The sequence below is a fragment of the Pezoporus occidentalis genome, unplaced genomic scaffold (assembly GCF_034315485.1).
Source record: "Pezoporus occidentalis ecotype Australia unplaced genomic scaffold, CSIRO_AGI_Poc_V1 ctg62, whole genome shotgun sequence".
Taxonomy (NCBI): Eukaryota; Metazoa; Chordata; class Aves; order Psittaciformes; family Psittacidae; genus Pezoporus; species Pezoporus occidentalis.
The window spans coordinates 2,573,481-2,598,030 of NW_026915966.1; the positions used below are offsets into that span (position 1 = coordinate 2,573,481).

Genomic DNA, 24,550 nt, shown 5'->3' on the forward strand with positions numbered 1-24,550 from the left:
AAAATTCTGTGTTTTGTGCAAAATGCAATGAGTAACAGGCATTTCAAGGGAGTTCAAGGGAGAAGGGGAAGGACTGCTGACAGCTAGCTCACTTTGGACTCTTAGCTGAGGCACAGGAGTTAGGAGCCTCAGCAGCTCAGCTACTGGACAGCCAGAGGGCAGAGAGAGGAAGGCCTGCCCGAGGACAGGTCATCCTGTGTGGAGACCTGGATGTCCATCTGGAGATGTCTCTTGCTCTGTTTCCTGTGGAAGGATGCCTGGGTGACTGTGGTCCCACTAACACCACGTTACATGGGAGGAGCTCAGGTTTCAAGGGGTGAGGTGATGGGGTGAGGGTATCAGCACTGCAGAGCATCACCAGAGCAGGGCATGGGCACGCACAGCTTTCCTGCAAGGCTTAGAGGTCTGCAAGAGAGGCCGAGTTCAAGCATAGCATGGGAAATAAAGACAAGGCATAAACATCAGCTTCCAAGGCAGGGCTGTTTTCCAGACACACAGTTGTCCTCTTCTCAGGAAAAATGCCATATAGATACGTTTTCCAAAGCATTTACATGGCAAATGGCTGGGAGCGTGGCAAGTAGTCAGAGACATAGGCATTTCTGATCATGCACCCAAATGTGATGTACAACAAACCCAGCAGATCTGCCCTCTAAACCTGCTTAGAAACAATTCAGAGGTGGTACAGAGGCGTCTGGCAATAAAAAAGGTGTTGGGAGCTGCCATGAGCTACTTAACCTTCTGACTAATGCACGAAGTCATTTCTGTCACAGCTGTCTGAAAAATACCTTTGCCAATTAAGTTAATTCAATCAAATCCCTTGTATCCAGCAGAAAGGGCAGAGCAAATCCAGGTGAGGGAGAGAGAACAGAGCCCAAATTCCCCTCTATGTCACACAAAAGCAGAACAAAGGGCATTTGCGTGCATAAATATTTATAAGTAATTGCACGGCAGAGCCACAGCTTAACTGTTGCACCCATGAAGTGATGGAGTGACTTGGGGAACCAGCAAGTGCTGGGTTTAGAGCTTCTGATTAGAGCTTCACTGGTTCAAATGCAAAAAGGATGTGTTGAAGGTCTGTTGGTCCAAGGGAGGCTCCACTCCGGGCATCACTCAGAGGTGATACACTGCTTCCTGCTTGCCTACTTACCAAAGCAAAACCATGCAGAGATGCCAGTGTCCACGTCCAGCTTGGGGAGCAGAGACACACATGAGCAGTGGTGGGGATCAGTGCTCCAGGGCTCTGTATCTTGCAGTGTTGAAGCCTCATCTCCATAGTGGATTTCTGCCCTTTCTCATACCTCCCATCTGGACATGCTTTTGTTTCCAGCTATTTCTATTGAGAAATAAAGCATTTAATTTTTAACGTGGTAAACTTCTATTTCTCTGCCCCACTGTGCTTGGTGTCATCAACCCAGGGCTTGTTCAAGCTCTCCAGAAAGTGTGCCTCAGCTTAAAGGTGCCATTTCTTGACACCAGTGCAAGTCTGTATGTTTTCCCCACCTACCTAAAGCTGTTGTGTGAGGAGTCGGTGGCAACAAAACTTCATGTTGTAGCGAGATAACAAATACTACTTGTCCAGTGAGTGATAATATCTCCTTCAACCAGATGGCAGAATCACATGCTTTGGACAAGGTCTGTGATGCACATTTTTTGTGGTATCCATGAACTTGCAGTATAACCAAACTTTCAGAAACTGAGCAGATTTAGCCATTTGTCATGTGAAATGCAGAATATTTTGGACCATGGCTGTGTTACAAAGGTGGGAGTGTTACCTCTGGGAGGAAAAACCTGCATCTTATGAAGCATCCTCTGCTGTTTTTTGTACTTGCATTGCCTTAAATTTGAACTAAGTATGCATGTTCCTTCTCCTTAGAGAGTAATTTTGGTTGCAGCCACTTTGGAAGCAGGATATGGCCATAGGGTGGCTATGGCAGGGCAGGGGAAAGGCAAACAAGACTCTTCTTCCTTGACCTGCTCAACCTCGCCGAAGTGGCCCAAGGTCTGCCTAAATGAGGATGTGATACACCCAGCAGCAGGAGAGGTCTATCAATCAGGGGCTGCCCATTGCTGGTGCAGCAATGATTAAACTGGGCTTTGCCACGTTACGTTGTAATTTGGCTCCCTGCCCATCTGTCTTGCCATGTTAAATATATCCATAGCTATGAGGAGGTCATGGTCAAACCCAGGAGATCCCAGCTCATGTAAATTATCCTGCTTATCCCCCAGCCTCATAAGAGCTTGTAAAAGAACTCATAGATGTAGGATCCCCCCTCCAGCCCTGGGGTTCATGCAGCATCTGGGCCTAGCAGCAGTTTTCCCCTCCAGGGACAAGGAGGAAGGAGAGAAAAATTGTCAGTTCCTTTATTTTGTCTCTTCCCCAACCCCCCTTTTTAGTCCTTATTTGCAGGACAAGGAATGGCAACTGAGTGAATGTGCTGGTTTGCAGACTGACACCAAGTGAATACGGCCACTGGTAATAACCGCCTACAAGCATTTATCACTTCCACGGATTATAATGTGGGGAGCAGGTGTCTGACCTGCGATGACAAAAACATGGAGTGCTGGTAGGAAGGAAGAAAATAGATAAGATGTCATTTTTCAGCACAATTTTTCTCTCTTTAATGTTCTCTTAGATTATGGAAAACAATCATGGGATGGGGAATGCCGATGTTTTATGGTGTCAGTAGGGTTTAAGGTTTTAGGTGCTAAAAAAAAGAAGTGATGCTGGATCCTGGATATTATGGGGTATTTATAGGATGCACCAAGGTGGGCTTTTTAAATTTATTTACTTGAGTCAAGAAAGATAAATGGGATTCTGTATCCAAGTACTTGTATCCAAAGGAAATTAAAAGGAACACAATCCACTTGAACTTGGCCTCCACTTAGGGCAGAAAAGTGACACAGAAATGACCCTTCTTAGATTAAAGAGCTGCTCATGCCTCAAAGGAGGTGGTAGAAATTAGTTTCTAAAAGCCTTTCCTTCTCACATATTTTCTGCTTCCCTTCATCGCTGCTTCTTTCTCTCTACAACTGCTACCAAAAAATAAAAAGAAAGAAAAAAAGAAACAAAAATCCACTAACTTTGCTGTGGTATGTCCCACTAATGTATGTTCTAAACACACTCTTCTGTGTGACCCATGAATGCTGCTTTAATGCTGACTTCAGTTTTCCATCACTGAATGTATTTCAAGATGGAAAATGGTTTTAACTTTCCTGATGTGCAGTTTTGGGTTTAAAACCTCATCTCTCATTTTAATAATAGTAATAATCCTATTCTGAGCTGCTTGCATGTTTTCCATCTGAAGAGCTGGCAAATGTCCTGCGCATTTAAGCATCACAACATCCTAGAACCAATGAGGGCAAACTGCCAGAATTCAGATCCACTTCATTGCACAGATCAGAGCTGTTTGTAGCTGAAACCTTGGTTTAGGCTCATTATTGCAATGTATTGATGGGAAAGAAGGAACTGAGAGGCAACGGGACGTTGCAGGTCAAGGAGCAGCCCATGCCATGTTTTCAGGCTCCAGGCAGGTCAGCTTGGCAGCGATGTGTCTGGCTGTGAGAAATGCTCACTGCAGATGCTGAGGAGGTGACAAGCTTTGTGTTGCCTCCAGATGTGGATGAGTTAGTTCAGGACTTTTGCAAACTGTTGCTGCTCTTGATCACTAAGGGAACACCTTCTGCTAGGAGTGATTTGCTGAGGTGGGTACCTATGGAGAAGGCTGTCTTTAGCACTGGAGCGAGGGCAAAACGGTGCCCAGGAGTCTCATTCCTGAATGAAAAGAGCCATGAAGGAGCTTGTCACAAGAAACAGCAGATGGAGAGGACAAATAAAAGCATGGGGCTTCCTCCAAAGCCTGACATCCCCACCCAGAACCACTTCACAGCTCTGTGGGGGCTGACCAGGCAACACCACCACAAGGGAACAACCAGTTGCAGCACCAATAAAGAGGACAAATGCCGGTGCAGTCAAGAGAAAGTGGTGGTGAAAGTTGTAGGAGATTCTGTGTTGAAAGGTGCAGAGGCACCTGTTTGATGGCCTGACCTGCTCTAGGAGAAGGTGTGTGAACATGACCCATCAATGTGTGCTCAAAGCCCAGAAACCACCCCTTGCCTGGGCGGCATCAGAAGGGGTGTGAGCAGCAGGTTGAGATCCTGCCCCTCTGCTTTGCTCTCATGCAGTTCTGTGTGCAGTTCTGGTGTCCTCAGCATGAGAAGGACATGGAGCTGTGGGAGCAAGCCCAGAGGAGGCCACAAGGATGATCAGGGACTGGAGCACCTCCTGTATGGAGACAGGCTCACAGAGTTTGGGCTGTTCAGCCTGGAGAGGAGAAGCTACGTGGAGACCTCAGTGCAGCTTCCCATGTTTGAAAGGGGCTACAAGGATGCTGGAAAGGGATTCTTTATCAGGGACTGTAGAGATAGGACAAGAGGTAACGGGTTAAAACTTAAGCAGGGGAGATTCAGGTTAGATCTAAGGAAGAAGTTCTTCACTGTGAAGGTGATGAAACATTGGAACAGGTTGCCTGAAGAAGCTGTGAATTCTCCATCCCTGGCAGTGTTCAAGGCCAGGTTGGACACAGGGGCTTGGAGCAAGCTGCTTTAGTGGAAGGTGTCCCTGCCCGTAGCAGGGGCTGGAACTGGATGAGCTTTAAGGTCCTTTTCAACCTTTCTATGATTCTATGATTTCCTCCCTCTGTGGATGATTTGGATGACAGTGATTGATTTATGTCAGCTGATCCTAGAGGTGATTTGGAGCAAGAGACTGCCCAACATGTATGATGGGTCTCTCTTCTTTGTTAGATGGGAATAAACCAGACTTTCCTTCACTGCAAATTTCCAAGCAGAGAGGTCTTTGTTCACCCATTGCACATCCTGTGCCCTGTTCTTCCCTCGACAGCTGCAGTGTCTGAAGTCATTGCTAAGATCCCTGTTACAGAGTGACCCCCATTCTTGCCAGCACTGCTTCACGCATCCTTTCCATGCAAAGGAATAGCCCACGTGGGATGCCACAGGGATGGCAGTTTGTGCCTGAGAGGGAGGAAGGAACAGTGTCTCAAAAAGACAGGCACCGCAAGCTTGCCCTGGGCAATACATATGGTATAGAAGAACAACACAGTAAACCACTGTTAGCAATGGAGGGGGATAGCAGGGGACAGAAAGTAGAGGTGGGTATGGGAGAGAAACTCTGGACTGCAGTGATGTGCAGGGGTGTCTCTGCCTGCACCCAGAGATGTTCTCTCTCCTGCAAACCAGAGCACTCTGTGCATCAGCACAGTCCATCCAGCTGTATTGCACTTTGGAACCACAAGGCCACAAGGTGACCGCTGCACATTCAGATCAGCCTCTGAAGCAGATCTCCATACCCTTGAAAGTCAACCCATCAGAAATGATGGGGAGAAGAAGAATTCAAAAGCACGCCTCTTTTTGTCCTTGCTGGGGTGATTTTTTTGATAGAAATGCTAGGGGAGAGAGGCTTTTTGTATTGTTCTACCAAAAGTGAAGAAGAATAAGGATAAAATGTTGGAGATGGTGGTAAGGAATTTAAGGGGTTTGCTTGTCTCTATTCTGTAGCAACCTTCTGCCTAATAATCTGAACAGAACTGATAATTTGAAAGGAAAGATAATTAAATTAAACAGGCAACCAAAGTGGAGGAATAAGAGTTCTGATGAAGAAGGGCGGCTGGGGAAAAAGTAGAGGAGGTGGCAGGGAAAAGCAGCACATCTCTTTAAATTGTCAATCTCTCAGGGCAAGGTTGCTGCAGACATAATGAGTGTCCTAGTGAATTATCTCCCACTTTTATTGTCTGGTGCTACCATGGAAAGATGGGGAGGTGGGGAAACTAACTTTTTTTTTTTTTTTTTTTTGAATTTGGACAGACTTAAAGAAGTGGCATCAAATTTGAAGGGCACCCAATCAATCTGTTGTCCTAGCTGCATGAAATTGTATTTCCTTGCCACTTCATATCTTATTTGCAGCAGCTGGGCTGTAAGTCATTGGTGATAACATTCTTTATTATGCAGCCGTGTTTATGAACTGTGCCTGGAAAGAGATGATAGAAATATGCAGCAATATGCAAAGGGGGGGATGCTGGGGGGAGGGGGAATAAATGCTAGTTGCTAGGGCAACCATGGGGCTATTTTGGGCATCAAATTTTGCAGATGATGAAAAGCATTTTCATGTGATGGTTGGTCTCTCCGGGAAGAGAAGGGGAGAGAGGGCACACAATAATCCAGGAAGATAATATTCAAGAAGGCAGTCATTTAATTTTTTTCATATATAAATACAGATATAGTTTCAGTTGTACTGGAAATGTGTTAAAACCAAAGGAGCCGGTACCTCCTAGTTCAGAGGAAGGAGAGGTGTTTTAAATAATTAAATAGGAAATGGCATGCCAGTAATTTGGGAGGTTTCCTACAGCACTTGGCACAGTCTAAATCTATCCAGTGCTCTTTGGGAAGCACTGCATGGGTCATGCTGGTGTCTGCAGTTACTCCTCCTTGCACCCAGTCCATCTCACCCCAGCTCTCTACCCCAAAGGCTGTCTCCATCTCTATCACAGTAGCAATCAAGCCAATTAATGCACAAGCTTTTTTTTGTCACAGGTTAAAAATCCCCCAAGTTATCCAAAAGGGCTCTTGACTCTTGTAAGGATCAAATGATACCCATTGTTGAAGCCCATCCAAATGCTAAGATTCATGAACAATGGGAACTGCTTTCAGGTAGTTGCCCTCAACTAGAGATCTCCAACCTGGAGGATGTGAGCTGCTTCCACTATGCCAACACAGGGGGCATGGGCACAGGCATCCTGGGGCAGAAGCTGGAGATCCTGCTGGGAGGTATCCCAGCACTTTCAGTACTGAGGTTTGGGCATGGGAGCTGACAGTCTGGACACTTGATGCTTGCGCCTCTGCAATGCTTTGAGCTGAAGGTCATATTGAAGAGTTGTCAGGGCCAAGGGTGCTTTTACAGAATGAGCACAGGTTTCTTGGTTTTGGGCTGTGACAGGGCAATACCAGAGAGCAAAGGCTGGTCACAGCAGGGAGCGAGGGGGTGAAATCATCTGAGTTGGTCTCACCTGGGACCAGAGTGAATCCTCCTCTTCTGATAGGTCCTGGGTGGGAATGCAAAGGTCATTAGGGTTTTGCACCTTCGCCTGGGGACCTCTTGGAGCTCGAGGGCAGGAGGTAGGTGAGCAGGCAGATACGACAGTGCTTGGGGAAGGTGAAGCAGGACTGTGAGCAGGCTAAGAGCTTGTTCTTATCTCCCAGCTTCTGACTTCCCTGAGTGCAAAGTTTGCTTATGCTTCAGGCTTGTTCTGTTGCAGTGATGCTTTTCTTAATTTGATTTTACTGAAATCGCTCTGAGAACAAGCTCATGAGTGTTTGCAGCCCCTGCATGATTGCTCTTGCTCGAGCCATTCTTAAAATCCCGGGGACTCTAAATATATTGGCACATTAAGCTGGTTAAAATGAACTGCGCATGTTTTCAGCAAGAAATCTATTTCAAATGCAATATAATGTGACTCTCTTATTGCTCTAAAGTTGTGTTTTTAATTAAGTAGTTACGTGTGGCAGTGAGATTCTTCTTGAATAATTAAATCAAGGTAGCTTAGTGAATAATTGTAAAGCGAATTGCTCAGACCATCAGGCTGCTGTTGAGACAGTCTGTTTTCTTTCAGGGAATTAATCCAAGTGATGCCTGTTGCTAAGAAAGTAGTAGAACACTGTGCTGGGTAATGGGCATTTGTCTTGGTATGCTTTGTGCCTCAGAGCTGCAGCTTTCTAATGTTGAATGCCCATTTTTCAGTTGTCTTCTCCAGAAACAAATGCTGATGGGTTTCCACTTTGCTTGTTCCCTTTCCCTTAATCTGCTGCCCTGGGTAGTTCAGTTCAGAAGGCTAAAAAGGGAGTGGGTGATCATTTAGTTACTAAACAATGCAAGCACAGACCTGATTTTACCAGTTCTTGTGCACATGAAATGGCTTTATGGGCTGGTCTTCCAGCTTTCCACCAAGGCAGAGCTGAACCAGACCCATCTCTTCCACCCTGGCATCTAGTTCAGAGTTTTAGTTGTTTGTGTGTGTTAATCTGGTATTCCAGGTGTCTCACTTGGCATGTAGTAATTCTCTCACTGTTAGATATTCTGAATATAGATATATATATATATCCCATTGTATTAAACTTCATTTACCAGGAGATCAAGGGGAAATCCTCTGCACAAACATAGACACCCATCCACATGCACGGTGAAGGAAAATGACTGCACACTGTAGAAACAAGATTTTTTGACAGATTTGGGTTTCTTGAAAGTCTGCCTTTTGTTCTTTAGTAGCTTTCCTTCCTCTGCCCAAGTAATTGTGTCCAACAAACATAAGCATTACACAAATTTCAGCTAAGCTGGTTCCAGAGTAGCTTGTTGGTATTTTCAAAGGCAAAACAAAGAATGAATTGGAGAGAGCCTGGCCACCCTCCTGACGTTATCCTCAGGCATCAGCAATTGAACACTGATTTACCAGCTGATGTTTTGTTAGGGTGTTTATTCTGTAAGCACAGTGTCCCCAAGGAGTGATGCAGATCCTGGTATCTTATGGGTTTACTTCTGTGAAGTGGGATTTTTCCAAAGTGCCTCAATAATTTCGGAGTTCAGCATTTGGGTACCCTTGGAAATCCCATTCCTGAATCTCCATTATGCTTTATGAGCCTGCAGCCCTCAACAGGGACGTTATTTCATGCTCTAGGTAACAGTGTAAATCTGTGTGTTTTAGCCCTGCACTGGCTTTTCACCAGGAGAACAACTCACAGAAATACTTTCTCTGTATCAGACTCAATTCCCCATGCATTTTCTAGAGCTTTCCTGCTGTCACCTTTGGTTTTGCCTCAAAGCTTCATGCATCTTTAGACTGAGATGAGCTCTTAGGCAGAAGCTCTTCCCTGTGAGGGTGCTGAGGTGCTGGCACAGGGTGCCCAGAGAAGCTGTGGCTGCCCCATCCCTGGCAGTGTTCAAGGCCAGGTTGGACACAGGGGCTTGGGGCAAGCTGCTCTAGTGGAAGGTGTCCCTGCCCATGGCAGGGGTTGGAGCTGGATGACCTCTTTCTGTCTGTGTTTGCATCTCTATAAAATAGATATCAGCACCAAGAGGGGCAATGGCTAGGGTGAAGGAGGAGCTGCAGAAGTGCAGAGCATCCTTACCTGTTAAAGGCTTGCTCAGGTTTTGATGAAATGTCAGATTTGGAAAGTTTTTAGGGGAACTGTCCCACTTGTTACAGGAGCTGTTACCTTTTTCCCATTACTTCCCATTTTACAGTCTTCTCTTTTTAAGGCTTTTCCTGTGTGTTCCCAACCACTCTGTCCCTGCAGAATGGGCTCACTGCCTTTTGCTGTATTGCCATATCAGTGCTGAGAAACTGGAAACTTCCATTTCTTCATTTCTGGACCTTCCTGCACTTGAGCAATGAGAAATGCTGAGCACTAAGTTGAAGCTGTCTTTCTGTGCACTGTGTAGTGTAAATACTTTTGGAACAAACATGGGTATGAAAGCAGAGAATAACACAAATTCATTTTGTTTTTTTTCCCCCAGGACATGGAAGCTTCTGCCTGTGAATTTAATACCAAAGACAGTCGGGATCTTGGTGATGGACAGAAGGTCAGTCTTTTTTTTCTCTGATTCATTCAAAACTAAATCATGCTACTTAACACTGATGGCATTGATGTCTTCTGCTTTACAAAACAAAGATGTGGCCCCTGGTTGGCAAAAAGGAGTCTGTATCTATGCTGAGATTAGCTGTGACAGAGGTAGGCAGACTGGGATGATGGGTTTGGTGCAGATGTGAAACCCAGGCTCAGTTTTAAATAAAACTTGGGTTCAGGGTCATGCTCTGATGCAGGCTCTTTGCGTAGCTGTTTTGTGCAAGGTATGAAAATCATAGAATCACAGAACAGTTTGGGTTGGAAAGGACCTTAAGATCATCCAGTTCCAACCACCTGCCATGGGCAGGGACACCTCGCACTAAACCAGGGCACCCAAGGTTCTGTCCAACCTGACCTTGAACACTGCCAAGGATGGAGCATTCACAACCTCCCTGGGCAACCCATTCCAGTGCCTCACCACCCTCACAGTAAAGAACTTCTTCCTTATATCCAGTCTAAACTTCCCCTGTTTAAGTTTTAACCCGTTACCCCTTGTCCTGTCACTACAGTCCCTAATGAAGAGTCCCTCCCCAGCATCCCTATAGCCCCCTTCAGAAAATAGATGAAGGCATCTTGGTTTGATGGTTGTATCTGAGACTGTAAATCTTGCCTGAACATCTGAAGTTCTTCTGCACCTCCCCAGATCTCCTTTGGTAATTCACATGTTCCTTGCTGCTTTTTTGGAGCAAAGAAGTGGTTGTTTAGGACACTCTGTGGTCTGTGGATACTCTCTGAGTAGGACAAGTATCTAAAAACAAACAAAACCCCTTTGCAAATATTTGTTTGAATGTTCTGGCTTTACTGTTTATATCTAGCTTGCATGTGGGATGTGGAAAGATGCGTTTTAATCCAAACAGTGACAAAGGTGACGGCTTTGCCATCCAAGATTTCAACATAGCAACTGTTGGGTTGTTGTTTTTTTTTTTCTCAGAGCAGCATTATTTATAACAGAGGAGTGTAAATGAGAGTAAGAAAAAATGCATCTTCATGTGTCAGTTTTGATCACCTCACTTCCAGTTTTAGCTTGCTGGTTTTAAGCAGCTCTGCTTCCCTAGGAGGCCCTTTAGCTGTCCTGTCCAAGTTTGTTTCTACACATGCATTTGTGTTTCACCAGCCTTCAGGTAAAACAGGCTTTTGTGTACTATGGGCTTTTCATAGCATTGCTGGGGGGGGGGGAGAGATTTAACTTCTTGAGAAGTTTGTGTGTATCAGTGTGTGTGTATACATCCTTGATATATTTATATATATGAAATATGTAAGTGTATTACTTAGATATCTATTTTGCAGTAACCCAAATAACCCAAATCTGTCAGGTCTCCCTCTAGCTGCTTGGTTCCTGCCCTGGGCAGGAACAGTGTGGTTACCCCTTAGCAGACTTTTGTGAGTACCAAAGCCTACAGGAAACCATAGGAGCTGGGTAAGATGTTTTGGTTTGATGACAGATGAAGTAAAAAACACCAAATGTCTGAAAGCTGTGCCCAGGCAATAGCAGCTTATCCAGAGCATCTGGTACTCCTTACAGCAACAAGGTGTTTCAAAAGGAAACACAGAGAACATCAGGAATAATTACTGATGCACTGCTCCACCGTGTCAGGGAAAACAAAAACATCACAAAAACCCAGAGCATTTTTGCTCAGATAACGTTTCATTCACTCCAGTGACCCCTCATCAGCCAGCAGGCTCCACTGGGTAGATGACTTGTCTGCCATTCATTGACCTTGCTATCATAGATTGAGCCAAACCCTCTGGTTTGTCAGTGTTGCAAGCCAGAAATGACAGTTTAATGGTTATTAGTGCAGCTTTTACACATGGAAAGAGCTGATGTGAGTCTCTGATGCTAAAGGGCTATTTTCTTAAAGGCCTTGGAAAGAGGAGTTGTTTAATCATAGAATAGCTAGGGTTGCAAAAGACCTTAAGATCATCTAGTTCCAAACTCCCTGCCATGGTTCCATATACTCCAGCCTGTCACTGGCACAAATGGCTACTTCCCCTGCTCATCTGCCTGGTCTGTGTTTCCTAAAGAACCCACAACCATCCATTCCAATGTTTCAGTGATAGGAGCCATCCCACCATGTTTCTGTGATGTCAGTATGTCCTGGGTTCAGCAGTAGCAGTCATTTTTCTCCTTCTTGGTAGCTGGTGCAGTGCAGTTTTTTGACTTTCAGCTTGGGAACAGAGCTGATAACACTGATGTTTTGGTTTGGCCAAGGACTTTGTGAGCCTCATGCTCTGCCAGGGAGGAGGGGAGGCTGGGAGGAAGCAAAGACAGGAAACCTGGCCCAAACTGACCAAAGAGGTATTCCATACCACAGCACGTCATGCCCGGGATGTAACTGGGAGTTAGCCAGAAGGGCTGGGAGACTGCAGGGTTGGAGGAGGTATGGGTCAGTGCTTGGTCGGGCTGGGGGGGGCGAGTTATCGGTTGGCTGGTGGTGAGGTGATGTATTCTCTTCCCTTGTTATTTCCTTTATCATTATTGTTATTGGTGGCAGCAGTAGTGATTTGTGTTATACCTTAGTTACTAAACTGTTCTTATCTCAACCTGTGGGAGTTGCATTATTTTTGACTCTCCTCTCCATCCCTCCGGGAGTAGGGGGGGGAAGTGAGTGAACGAGTTGCCTGATTGGGTTTAAACCATGACAGTTCTTTTGGCACCCAATGTGGGGCCCGAAGGGGTTGAGATAACGATAGATCTGACTGGATTAATAGTCACTCGTCACAGTGCTGATTTATTGGCTCTCAAGGTTGATCCTCTTGATCTCACAGTTTCAGTATATCGCATCTTACTTCCATCTGGCATTTGCTGTATTAGTGTTTTTCAAGTGTGGGGCTTGGGCTAAGGTTTCTGTCTCTTTGTACTTTATGGTAATGACTTGTAATACAATAGAATCATTGATCATGAAACTGATCTGGCTTATGTTCCCAGTGTGGTCACCACCTTTATACTTTGGGAGGTATGTAACAGAAGTGCTTAGCAATTACACATCTTCTTTCTCCTTCTCAGGTGCTCAACCTGGGAAGGAGACATCCTTTTACCCTCCCAGTCATCCCCCCAGACCATTTACATTTGAGAGTTTTGAGGTTTTTGAATGGTCTTTTAATGCTGTTGAGACTTGTTGGCTGATCGTGATGGGAATCACCATGCTAGCACGCATACAGAGTGCGTTTTGCCCATGACGGATTTCAGGAGTTAAGCAGAGTCAGGTTTGGGTCTTGTCTGGGGTTTAAACCACGACACAGTAATATCATATCCCCGTAGACATGCACACATCTCTAATTCCTCTTGTTTATTCCCCATACTACAGGTGTTTGTATAGAGGCATCTGAGCCGAGCTCCAAATAAAGCCAACTCATTAGCTGGAGTGGCTGAAATACTTCTGTATTGCTCCAAGCATTCATTACAGGTGCTGGCAACTGTCTCTTGCATCTCTCCCATGTGTATCAAACTTAGCATCTTTTATTGAGATGGTTATCTGTAATGTGTGCTGTTTTCACAGGAAGGTGCGGACCAAGTTGCTTGCTCCAAGTAGAGAAAATAGCATTATATCTAAGAAAAGCTTCAAAAGACAAGAATTGCTCTAAGCCACCCTTCTCTGTTTCTTTAGCATGAGGGAAAACTCAGTTCTCAAGGGTGAATGCCTGCTCTGGGAGGGAGGGCAGGCATTTAATGCAGGGCACAGCCCTGCAGACCAAGTAGGCACCTGCTTTATGCCCTTCTGAATGTTCAAATCTAATGGGTATTGCAAAGTGTGCTTGATTTTTACTAAGGCTCAGATGCACAGGGCTGGAAGGAACCTCAAGCGTTACCATAGTTCCCCTCGCTGCTCCAGTGATGGACCAGCTGTGCCTCTCCCTATAATTTCAGCTCCTAATGCCTTATCCAGGTTCAAGGGGGCAGAGACTTTTGCCTCTTCATTTTGAGCCTGAGCTGCTGGCTGAGCTCTCGGCCTCCCATCAGGGTGAAGGAGGTAACCTTCCTCCTCATGAATAATTCCTTCGCTTGCCCACTTGATTTCAGGTTTCCCAAAATAACTGACACTTTTCACACCAAGAGCAAGCAATCCTGGGGAAAATAAAATACATTAAACAGCTGCATCACCTTGACAGAGCCCTGAGGGAGTTGGCACTTGGGGGGGTGGGGGGAGAAGGGGGGTGTGGGCAGAAAAGGATTTGTAGAAAATTTTGAGTTAATGGGGAAAATACCGTATTCTCTCCATCCTCCCTTCTGCAGTGAATGTCTTGGCTGTTTCTGTTGGGATGTGACGGTCTTCTGTCTGTGGCTCTGCATTGATGGGAGCTAGGAATCCCTGGGAAGATGGGGAGGGATGATATGAGACATACTTCCAGCGTGGCTGGAATCAGGATCCATCCCGCCTGCCTGAGCAGCCCTTCCCCTTCAGACAATTCACTCTCCGTTCCGAGTGTGACTCCCCTCTTCAGATGTGCTGTACAATGTCTCTCCACTGGATACCCACTGAATGCCTAATTTTTAACCACTCTGTCTGTCAGATCCACAAAAGCTGTTACTGGAGGTGTTTGCATTAAAGAGCTCCACTATAGGTATCTGAGAGCAGCTGGCGATGCTCTAGACAGTATCCAGCAGTGCTGATCGAGGCAAAATGCTTTAGTCTCTCTGGCTTAATGGCTATGTGCATTTTCTTAATGTACCCACCCCCTCAATTGCCTCCTAAATTAGCATGCAGGATGTGTCCAGCCTTGGAAAGAAAAGAAGTTTGGAGCCTCTTCAATTCAGACAAGGCAGGTTATGATATTACTGGAAATAAAACGCAAATCTGACATAGAGAGATCAGAGGAGAATGTGGGCTCAGCCTTGGGCTCTGGTTGGGCTTATGTGGGGATGGCAATGGCCTTGCCTTTGCCATGAAGTGAAGCATGTTCGTGGAGGTTTTGACTTATTTGCACCCCCTATAATGGTCCTCAGAGGTGGTTTAACCAGCTGGGCAATGCTAGCTTGCAGCAGGACTCCTGTCATATCCCAATGTGGAGAAAGGGGGTACACTTACCAATGTGGAGTTGGGTTGTTAGAGCTGGACACAGCACAGTGGAGCTCAAAACACTGGATGTTTGTGGGTGATAAAATCAGAAGCATTTGATGGTCACTGCCTGCTAAAGGCTTTTAGGTGACCACTGTGAGATATGGCCTGTCCTGTGTGAGTGAGTCTCCCTGAGAGACCTGACCATACTGAGGTCATGTGTGGATTAAAACAGACCAAGGGATGTGAGTCTCCCTGGTAACCACTGCCTCTTTGAGGGAGAGGCAACCACACTGCTGTGAAGAGAAGCCAGGATGTGCTGCTCTGGCTGCATATTTGGTGGTTGATGTGCTTCTCAATTACGTAGTGTTTAAGGTGCTGGATGATTTCTCCATCTAACTTCTCTGCAGGGTTAATGGCTGTGCTATAGAAGTGCAGCACCTGTGGCATTTGATATTATTTTTTCTTCTCAGTATCCCCATTTTTTTTTTCCACTGTCCTTCACCTCTGCTGTCCTGCAGTGCTGTGCTTTTAAATCTAAAATCAGTTTGGCTTTTAGGCTAAGGGCAATCCATAACAAGCGAAAGCAGAAGTCACATAGGAGAGGGTGCAACAGGCAGGAGAGTCCCAACCTGCTGCTGGCATCTTTACCCCTTAATCTACCCCTGTCTCGCTCCTTGGTGTGCTCTCCAGTAACTGATGCTTTGTGTTAAACACACAACTGCTTTTTGAGAGTTCATGCTTGAATTCACAGGTATTTAGAGGTGCTCGTGCCCTCAGGAGATGGGGTTGCAGGGCAGGAGCTGTGTTTCCTTGGGTGTACAAGTGTGCAGTGTTTAGAGCACTTGCTTTGGTGGCAAACTCTGGTGTAACTGGAAACTTCAAGATGAGATGGGATAATGATAATAACAGTGGAAAAATGCTAAGGGGTAATTTGCTGTAATGAGTGCAGATACATAGAGAAGCAGGTATTGTTTTGCTACTGTGGCTTTACTGAAAACTAACCACAAAAGTAGATGTTAGTGCTTCCAGGGCTTGTGGTGTGCTCGGAGGTGCAAATAACTGATTCCAAAGTTGATATAATCAAAGAATAAAAGAAGATTGGATGCCACAGGTTAAGCTGTTGTAAATTAAAGCAGCTCTGCTGAGCTCACTGCAGTTGTTTCAGGTTTTTGCAAACGTGAGAGGAGGTGCCTCTGTTTTTTTTTTCCAGCTGATGATTGGTTTGGGAAATGCCATTTTCTGGTATATGAGTACAAAGTGAGTGGGGCAACTTGGTCTGCATAATACAGACTATTTCCTGTTGGAGTATTTCTGTGTGTTCTGTAAACCCACCAGACCTGTTGTCCTCTTGAGTTGCAAATTACAGAGGCAAATGTAATTACCCATTCTCTTTGTTACTAGTGTGCAGCTAGGAAGCTTCAAGCAATTGTCCCTTTCTTGGTATTTCAAAGCCCACTCGCAAGATGCATCCTTGATATTGAACACAATGAGATGCCCTTTTTTTTTTTTAAATTCAATTAAACATTTGCCTACTGTGACTCTTTATTCACTGCAAATTGTCTCTGTAAATAATCTTCATCAAAAGTCAGAACCAATCCCCATTAGTTGTTTAGATTAATTAATGAGTCCCCCTGGAGCCACCCAAATGAATTCAATTTAAACGTCAACAACTTGGCTATGGAGTTTCCCAGGTTGGCATTAAGACAATATTAAACCTGCAATAAGTCACATTTAAAATGTTAATTCAAAGAAGCTCTCCATTTAGAGCATTTAATTAAATCCTTAAATAAACTGCATGGGCTCAATACCAGATGGTTCTGCATTTTCATTGCAGCAGAGAGCCTTGAAGTCATTGAGGGAAGTAATATTGGAGGCATGGTGAAGATAACCAGGATATATAGTGTAATAAAATCTAATCTTGTTTCCAGCAGGGAGATTCAGTGTATGTACACAACCTAGGCTAAAATTGTAAGTTAATTACATTAACCCCAGTGTACTCTGGTATCTGAGCAGCCAGAGATGAAATTAGTCTTTTTCCTATCATAAGATTCTTTTCAACTTCACTATATTAATTTTTAGCCAAATACTTACTCATAAGGAAAATTGAAGTTAATGTAACCAAAGACAAAGTAATGCAGTCTTAATATTCTGAAGGGATTACTGAGGGCTGTGAAAATACACTTTTGCAAATGTCACTCACTTTGAATGGATTTGTGGTGGGAAGGTGGGGGGGGAAGAATTATGGCTGTGATCTGCACCATGCTGGGGTTTAATAAAAGTCATGATTTAAGAAATACCGGCCTTGGAGGGGGGGAAGATGGAGAACTCTGAAGGCCCAATTTCTGTGATAAACCATAGTGCGCTGCCTCCTCTGCCAGGCAGCAGAGGTATGAGATCTTTGAAACCGAGCTGAGATTCTGCAAGACGATTTGGATTAGGATACTTCATTCAACTATAAATGTGTTTGGAAGCGGTTTTGGTCCTTGTTGCAAGAAACGACCTTTTGACACTCCCCATTTGTCTGGTAAAAGTTCTTGCAACAACAAGTGAAGACAAAGACCTTATTCCCTTGGTAAAACCTCTGGGTTGCATTGGGAAGATAAGTCTGGGGTCTTCTTTCCTGTTTGCTTACTTGTTTCTTTAGAAGCTGAGCCCATGGCCAGAGCCCTTGGATATAAGTGTCCTGATGCCCCTGGTACAAAAGGTGTTCTCCAGTTTCTGTCTCACCTCTAACGATGTTTTTGAAGTGCCTTGGGGCCTCCTGTATGGCGTAGCCTGATCAAGCAGCTCGCTGTCACTGTGAGAAGCGGCTCAGTGCTCTGGATCTCAACTCAAGATCTGAAAGTCACCATGAGAAGATTTAGCTTGTTCCTTCCCTGCAAGCTGTAAAGCAGGGATGTTATTAATGCAGCTCAGCGAAGGGGATAGCTTTTTCCTCTTGATATTCAAGAACATGTAATTCAATTTCCAAAAGTATGGGTTTCCTTCTGTTGGGTAATAAAACACATCAGGGAGGAGAAATTACTTTGCTGTCGTGGCAGGGCAGATTTGCTCTGTTTGGGCTTTTCTGCGATGTTTGTGGGAGCCCAGGTGGACGACTTGAGCCTTGTCAACAGTGCAAATTTTGCATAAAGGAATGGCCTGAGCCTGTTGGTGCTACTGGCCTTGTGCTGGGGTTGAAAGGACCCAAACAGTGGCTTTTCCTCAGAGAAACTTTACATCTCTGCATCTCCATCCTCTCCTTGCCCCGTCCTGTGGTGCTGGGGATGTGTATGCCTGTTCTCTTCCTGTTGTGTGATGCTGCTGGTACCAGGGCTCTGCACCATCAGGATGTGGTCGCCTCTGCAAAGCAGCTCCTTGCCAGGGAGCCCTGCAGCGAGCTACTGTGGTGTGCCTGCAGGGATGGGAACACCGAAGCTCTGTTACTTCGGTAATGGCAAGCTCCTGAGCTACCCCAACACTGGAGGAATGGCTGTAATAACCCCTCTGGTGTGGCTTGAGCCACTTCCCCAGGGGGCCAGCCACATTTAAATTGGCCATGAAAAACTGTTTTACATAACTTAATGGTAGCAAGAAAGCTCAAAACTTTCTCCTCCATGCCTGCCTGTCTCCATCTCCTCCCTCCAAGGAAACCAGAGCCATTCAGGGACCTGGAAGCAGCTGGGAGCTGGTGGATAATGCAGTCCTGTACCACTGCTTGTGGACATCTGGCTCTGTGAACCTCTGGGGAGCAGCAACCTTTCTGCTGTGTCAGGTCGCATCCACCTCCCTCTCTGCAGGGTGCTGCAAGTGGGCTCAGAGGGGGAGATGGGGGCTCCCCGGGGCAGCCTGTAACTTGAGCAAGTTGCTCTAGTGGAAGGTGTCCCTGTCTGTAGGTCTGTAGCAGGGGTTGGAACTGGATGAGCTTTAAGGTCCCTTCCAACCCAAACCATTCTCTGGTAAGTACCGCTATAGTCATTGCTCGTTTACGTGCCTGTGTAGGAGACAAGACAGAATGAGCCTGTACAACTTTCCATCTCTGTTTAGAGAAGTCTCATCTGAAGAGCTCTGGAAATCCCCCCAAATCTTGGCCCCCATGGAAATAACTCCAGTTTCAAGACTGACAACTTCAGAATCATTGAAACTTAAAGTATCTGATTGCAGTGGTCTCCCCGGTCAGTCCCCGTGCTGGGAATGGGGGCTGACAGCACAGATGATGTCTGTAGCTTGCTTTTGAAGGGATCTCCTGTGGGTTTAGCTTTTCTTTTGGTGTGCATCATGTGAGTCGGGAAATGTTCTCCACCAAGGAAGATGTTGGAAAGCAGCAGTGAATTTTGCCTCTTCTCTTGTCTCCTTGGATTTACTTTTTTTCTGAGGGTCACAGCCTGATCACACACATGCCTAAGGAGGTTGGAGCACCCGGATCACCAAGGGATGGCTGGTTTCTGTTCTGTGGGATATCATCCCTGTGAGGAGCTCCTTACAGCCCAGTGGATGGGAAACTTTACAGGGATCAGAGTAGGAGCAGGCAGAAATGCTCAAGTTTAAGTCCCAACAGCAGAGTAGGATAAGCAAGCCCCACTCACCAAGACGAAGATGCTGCTTGTCTTCACATGCTTATGTAGCAATGTGTAGTTCCCACCCCAGGTAACACCCAGCAGAGGATTTCTTGTGCTGGGATGCCCTTTATCAAAGCTTAGTGCCATGTTCCTTGGGTTTTGTGCTCTCTTCAATGAATGGAACATAAATGCTGCTGGTCTCTCACGTATGTTACCCCAGGCTGCAGCTGCTCTGAGTTGCTGATGTGAGAGGGCTCCTCTCTGCACTGCACAGCACCCTGGGTGTCTGATTAAATCCTGCCCAAGGTGGTGGGTGCTGTTGGCTTCCTTACTCTGGTGCTGCAAATCTCACCCTCCAATTTAAATGTGGTCTTTGCAACCATAGCAGCTAATAGCATTATGGTAAATCATGAGAAGGGTGTTCAGAGCAATGTGAACATGCCAATGTCTTTGTTAGCATGGGGCAACAGGAAGGGGGAAGCGCTGGGAATGGTCCTGAACTGGGTGATGAATTGGCAAGAGAAGAGGGCATAGTACTTATTCGGTTATAGGCAGCTGGATTTGGGAGTTGGTGTTTTGGTCATTAAAGAGACAGACTGGTTTTATTTATTGCTAAATGAGGATTCATTAAAGCAATGTTGGGCATTTCTGCATGTATTAAAGAGGAAAACTTGCTCCTCTGCCTGGTGCTTCTGGCACTGATGCTCACCCTTACCTTCTTGCTTGCTCTATGAGGGGCTCTGCTGGTTTACTGCATGTTGCTTTGTATCCTGTGGCTGGTGTTCTGCTGTCTGGGGCTTGATTAAGTCGGCTGATGCTATGGGGATGCAAAACCAATGAGGAGAAAAAATAACTCCAGAATGATGCTTCCATTACCAAGTAAGCTGTTTCCCTGGCAACATGAAGTTCTTGCAATGGGCCTGCTCTTGGATTGCCCTTCCCTGCCCTGAAATACCCTCTCTGAGCTGCTGAGACAGCAAATGCTGTCCAGGGGCAATGGGAAACACAAGTGTTGGTACAGAGCTGGACTGGGAAGCAAAAGGATCAGTTCTACTGCTGCAGCTGTTGGTGGATTTATTATCTTTTTAATTATATTTCTGTTTATGAGTCCAGCTCTGCCCAACTTCCTCCCTGCCAGATCCATCACTTTGAGCCTCTTCTCCTCCACATCTCTGCCTGTGTGTCTCTGCCATGGGACGCACGTGTGAACGTGTGGCAAAATGTTGTGCCAGCAAGTTGGAAGAGGTACTACAGATGCCATTCATTGTGCTGGCTGAAGTCCTAAAGAGCTGGCAAGCTCTGCATTTCCTAACACCATTTTTAAGTGTCAAAGCCGTATAAAAGCTTATCCAGCAGTGGAGTCTCAGTGGCACGGCTCTGATGAACAAGCTATAGTGCATTTGGTGGTGCCTTTTACAGCTCTGCTTGACCTACATGCCCACAGCCCCCTTCCTTCTCCGCATGTGGCAGAGCTGGGTGTTAACTGCGGAGCCATCGTGGGCTTTTGGGAAGCCTTTGGAATCGCATCTTGCTGGTATTTACCTGCAATTTTCTCTGTTTGACTCCAGCAATTATGTTTGTCCTTTCCTCTGCTGATCCCTGCTTACCCTCCGTTCTGCTGCTCCTTTTGCTATATGAAGTGGTAGGCTAGATTATATTTAAAGCCTCTCTTATTTCTCCAGGGCTTGCTGGGCAAGGATTTATGAGTGTCTTAATTCCACAATACTTGGGACAGGGGAGTGCTTCCTTGCTTCTTGGTGGTCAAAATAATTCCCATTATTTGAAGATGTTCTTAGTCTTGCCAGTTATATCTGTGGGGTTTTTTTTTTGTTTGGTTGATTTCTCATTTAACTAATCATGCAACAGGAGCAATGATGTGCACACAACATAATACCCAAATTACCAGATAAAGGGAGCCCAGATGACTGCACATCTAAAGCCACACGGATTCACTCTGTCCTGCTCCCTCACCTCCAAACAGCATTTAGGATGAAAATGTGCTTTTAAATGTAGAATCCCAGACTGGTTTGTATTGGAAGGGACCTTAAAGCTCATCCAGTTCCAACCCCTGCCATGGGCAGGGACACCTTCCACTAGAGCAGCTTGCTCCAAGCCCCATCCAACCTGGCCTGCGCTGGATGGAGGGCAGGGACCCAGTGTGTTCAGTCACCAAGCAGATCTCTGCTTCAGCTGGGCCACCAGCCACTGCATTTTAGTGGGAGTCGCCAGGTTTTGCTCCTGGTTTTCCTTACTTCTTAAATAAAGCTCCCTGATGTCGATGATTAAGGATTGCCGTGGGTCTGTAATAGCCACATGTGATTTCTTTTTCATGCAGGTGAGCCTCAAAGTAATTTCACATTAAGTAAAAGATAGAGCAGATCTTGCCTGTTAAACACCCTGCCGCTTGTGGTGTCTACACTGTTATTAGTAGGGAGGATTTTGAAAGCACTTTGCTGGCTCAGTTCTTTTCTTGGGGAACTCAATGGCAAACCTCTGCTTGCCTTCAGGGGTAACAATAAGCTGCTATTGTGTCTAGCTGAAAATCCCACCCATCGTGGGGAAAGTCAGGATGTCTTGCTGGAGTGTTGTGGCTGTTGCTTAAACAAACCAAATCCTGACGTACCGATGGTAAATAAATATTTTAGCGAAGACATTTTCATTGTTTTGACTTTTCCTTTTTATCTGCCCAGCCCAGCTGCTTTTTTTCTGAATGGAAGTAGCAGTGACATGATGGAGAGATTCATATTCAGTTAGGTTTTCCCCTGTGTAGTAACTGGGGTGGTTACAAGGTGTGGTTTTCTTTGTCCCATTCAAAAAGAGGTCCCACAGCTCGTGGAGAGAGTGCTGTGGGATCCTCCAAAGGCAAGCAGTACTGTGTGATCTTTATGGTCCCTTCCATGAGTCTATGAGCTTGTGTGGGGCTTGGGGGTGGTGTTGGATCACTTTCTAATCTTCACACTCACTTTCAAATGAGATGTAAACCCGAGCTTCTCCTCAGCTGTGGCCATTAAATGTCTTATGGCATTTTCCATAAGACCAGGGGATCTTAGTGAAATCCCAACTTGATTAATTATATTCTGCTTCCCTAAAGTCCTTCCTGCAGTTGCAAGAAGCTGCAGCATCCTTCCCTCCTTTCTGTGTTGTCAATTAAAGCGCAGGCTTGTTAGCTGGTTTATTGGCTGCTTCCTTGTTAAAGAGACTCAGAGGTGGTTTTGTCAGCACTGGATGGAGTAAGCAGTTTGTATACTGGAACGGTGTGCTTAGGAAAGACTGTGGGAGATCTGCGGGTGAGAATTTCTGTTTGTGTGCTTTCTCTTTTTGACTCTCTTAATGAGGGCAAATATATCTAAGGTATCAAGCACCTGAGTCCACCTGTGCCTGGAAAAGCAGCCTAGGAACTCATCTGCAAGACGTGACTGACTTGTCAGCTCTCTTTTTGTCCTCCTGTGCTTGCATCTTCCCTTATCTGCCTGTGGTGGCAGGTAACACATGGCTCCCAGCAGCAACAGCTCTCAAAGGTTATGCTCGGCGTGGTGGAAATGGCAAACAGAGCCTGCAGCAACGGCAAAGACCTCCTGTTGTAGTCTGAAGGTTCCCACACAGCATTGGTGGGGCTCTCAAAACCCTTGAGTAAGTGGTTCCACTAAAGATAAAGCATTGCTCTTTCATTCTTGAATGTGAAGTTAAACTTGAGGTTACTGCTATCACAGTTCTGTGGGAAATGCGGATTGCGCTGTCCCAGGCACTGAGCAAATGCAGTTCCTTGCTTTTTGAGCAACTGGAAGCACTGGAGACTTTCACCTTGGGGCCAGTGCCAACTGCCCATGTGGGATCTTACTCATGTGATGCTCTTGACTCAGCAACAAAGACAGGCAAACAGTGCAGCGAATGCCAGCCTTGTGCAGTCGCCTGCCACCAAACCACTCTTTAACTGAAACACACGGACCCGTGGCTATCTTCTCTTGTGCCATCAAGTGCTTGTGTGCTTGCACACATTCCCCAGGAGGAAATAATTTTTCTGGGTCTTTCTGTTGCTTCTGTCACCATCTTACGCTGGGTTTGCTGCTTTTGCTTCATGAGGCAAAATAGGAGTGAGGTTATTAGTTTCTTGAAAGGGAGAAAACATCTCGGAATGCTTTGTTATGTGAACAATAAGTGCTTCTGCCCACAGGCATTAGTGCAAGTGGGGAGCAAGCTAGTTAATTACATTGAAATCAATGCTATTGGCTTAGATGTAAAGCTCTGTTCTCCTTGCATTGACTGTGTCCTTCCCATGACAGCCTGTGCCCTGCCAGACCTCGTGCTGCCAGGCTGCCCCAACAGCTGCCACCATGGTGGAGGTCAGCGTTTGCCTGCTTTGGGCCCCAGCCAGCCCATGGAAGATGCACAGCTCTAGATGTGGGTTTCAAAGTGTGCACCTTGCCCCTACCTTTCTCCCAAAGGAAAGGGGCACAGGTATCTGGGACAGCCTTAGGAGTTAAGATGCTGCATGGAGGGTTTGGCAGCCCTGGTACAGGCAATAGCAGGGCTGATGCGCACCTGCGTGCCATCAGGGTTCTGGTGCTGACCTGCTCATCTGAGTGACTCTGGGAAAGGAAGACTTCTTGACACGTCTGTGGCATGTTGAGCACAGCTCAGTTCTGGTAGCTTCTCCCACCTTTGACTAATTGCTGACCTGACATCTTTCTGATAGTGACCTTGTTTCAGCTAGTAATTCAAATATCTTTCAGTGTCAGAAATAATAAGTGCCACTGTGAGATGAACAAGCAGAGCTTAAGTTGAGCACAGATTAATGGGGTTTTAATATTCCTAATTTAATCACTCCTTTCTGTCTGAATGTGTGCAACATGATGTAGCAGCTAATTATTTTTTTAACCATGATGAGGATCTTTCCTAATCATTTTTATATTTAACATGAATGAAGGGAGGGCAGTGATTAATGAGGGAATAAATCTTATGAAACAGAAGCAAGCACATGATCAGTTAAAAATACAGCTGTCTATTCCCCCCCTTTGCCTGTGCTGCAAATACTTAACCAGCTGCACCTTCTCAGCTCCACAGCAAGCTGACTTCAGCCCCAAAGAGAAAGACCTGAAACTTTGCTTAGCCTTATGTGGTTCTGCTGGCATCTCTCTCATGATCACCTTTGTGATGAATGCAGAATTATTTTTCTTAAAAAAAAAAAAAGGGAAAAAAATTGCCCACTAGATCCGTTAATGGTTGGATAGATGTCTTTTCAAATATTTGTTCCTGACAGGGTATTTGGAATTGCAGATGAGAAGCAAACCAGCTCTCAGCATCTGTCTGTTGCTACTGTACATTTCC

General features: G+C 45.7%; 1 protein-coding gene across 10 annotated transcripts in view; it reads left to right on the forward strand.

The window, feature by feature from the left end:
• The window catches only part of TNRC6C (trinucleotide repeat containing adaptor 6C), a 322,096-nt gene that overhangs the window by 25,911 nt on the left and 271,635 nt on the right, over positions 1-24,550 (forward strand). For all 10 annotated transcript variants that reach the window (XM_062639898.1, XM_062639893.1, XM_062639902.1 and 7 more), the window contains exon 3: positions 9,581-9,646. In XM_062639898.1, the coding sequence (XP_062495882.1) occupies positions 9,584-9,646 (63 nt within the window). In that variant the 5' untranslated portion in view covers positions 9,581-9,583. The remainder of the gene's footprint in view (positions 1-9,580; positions 9,647-24,550) is intronic.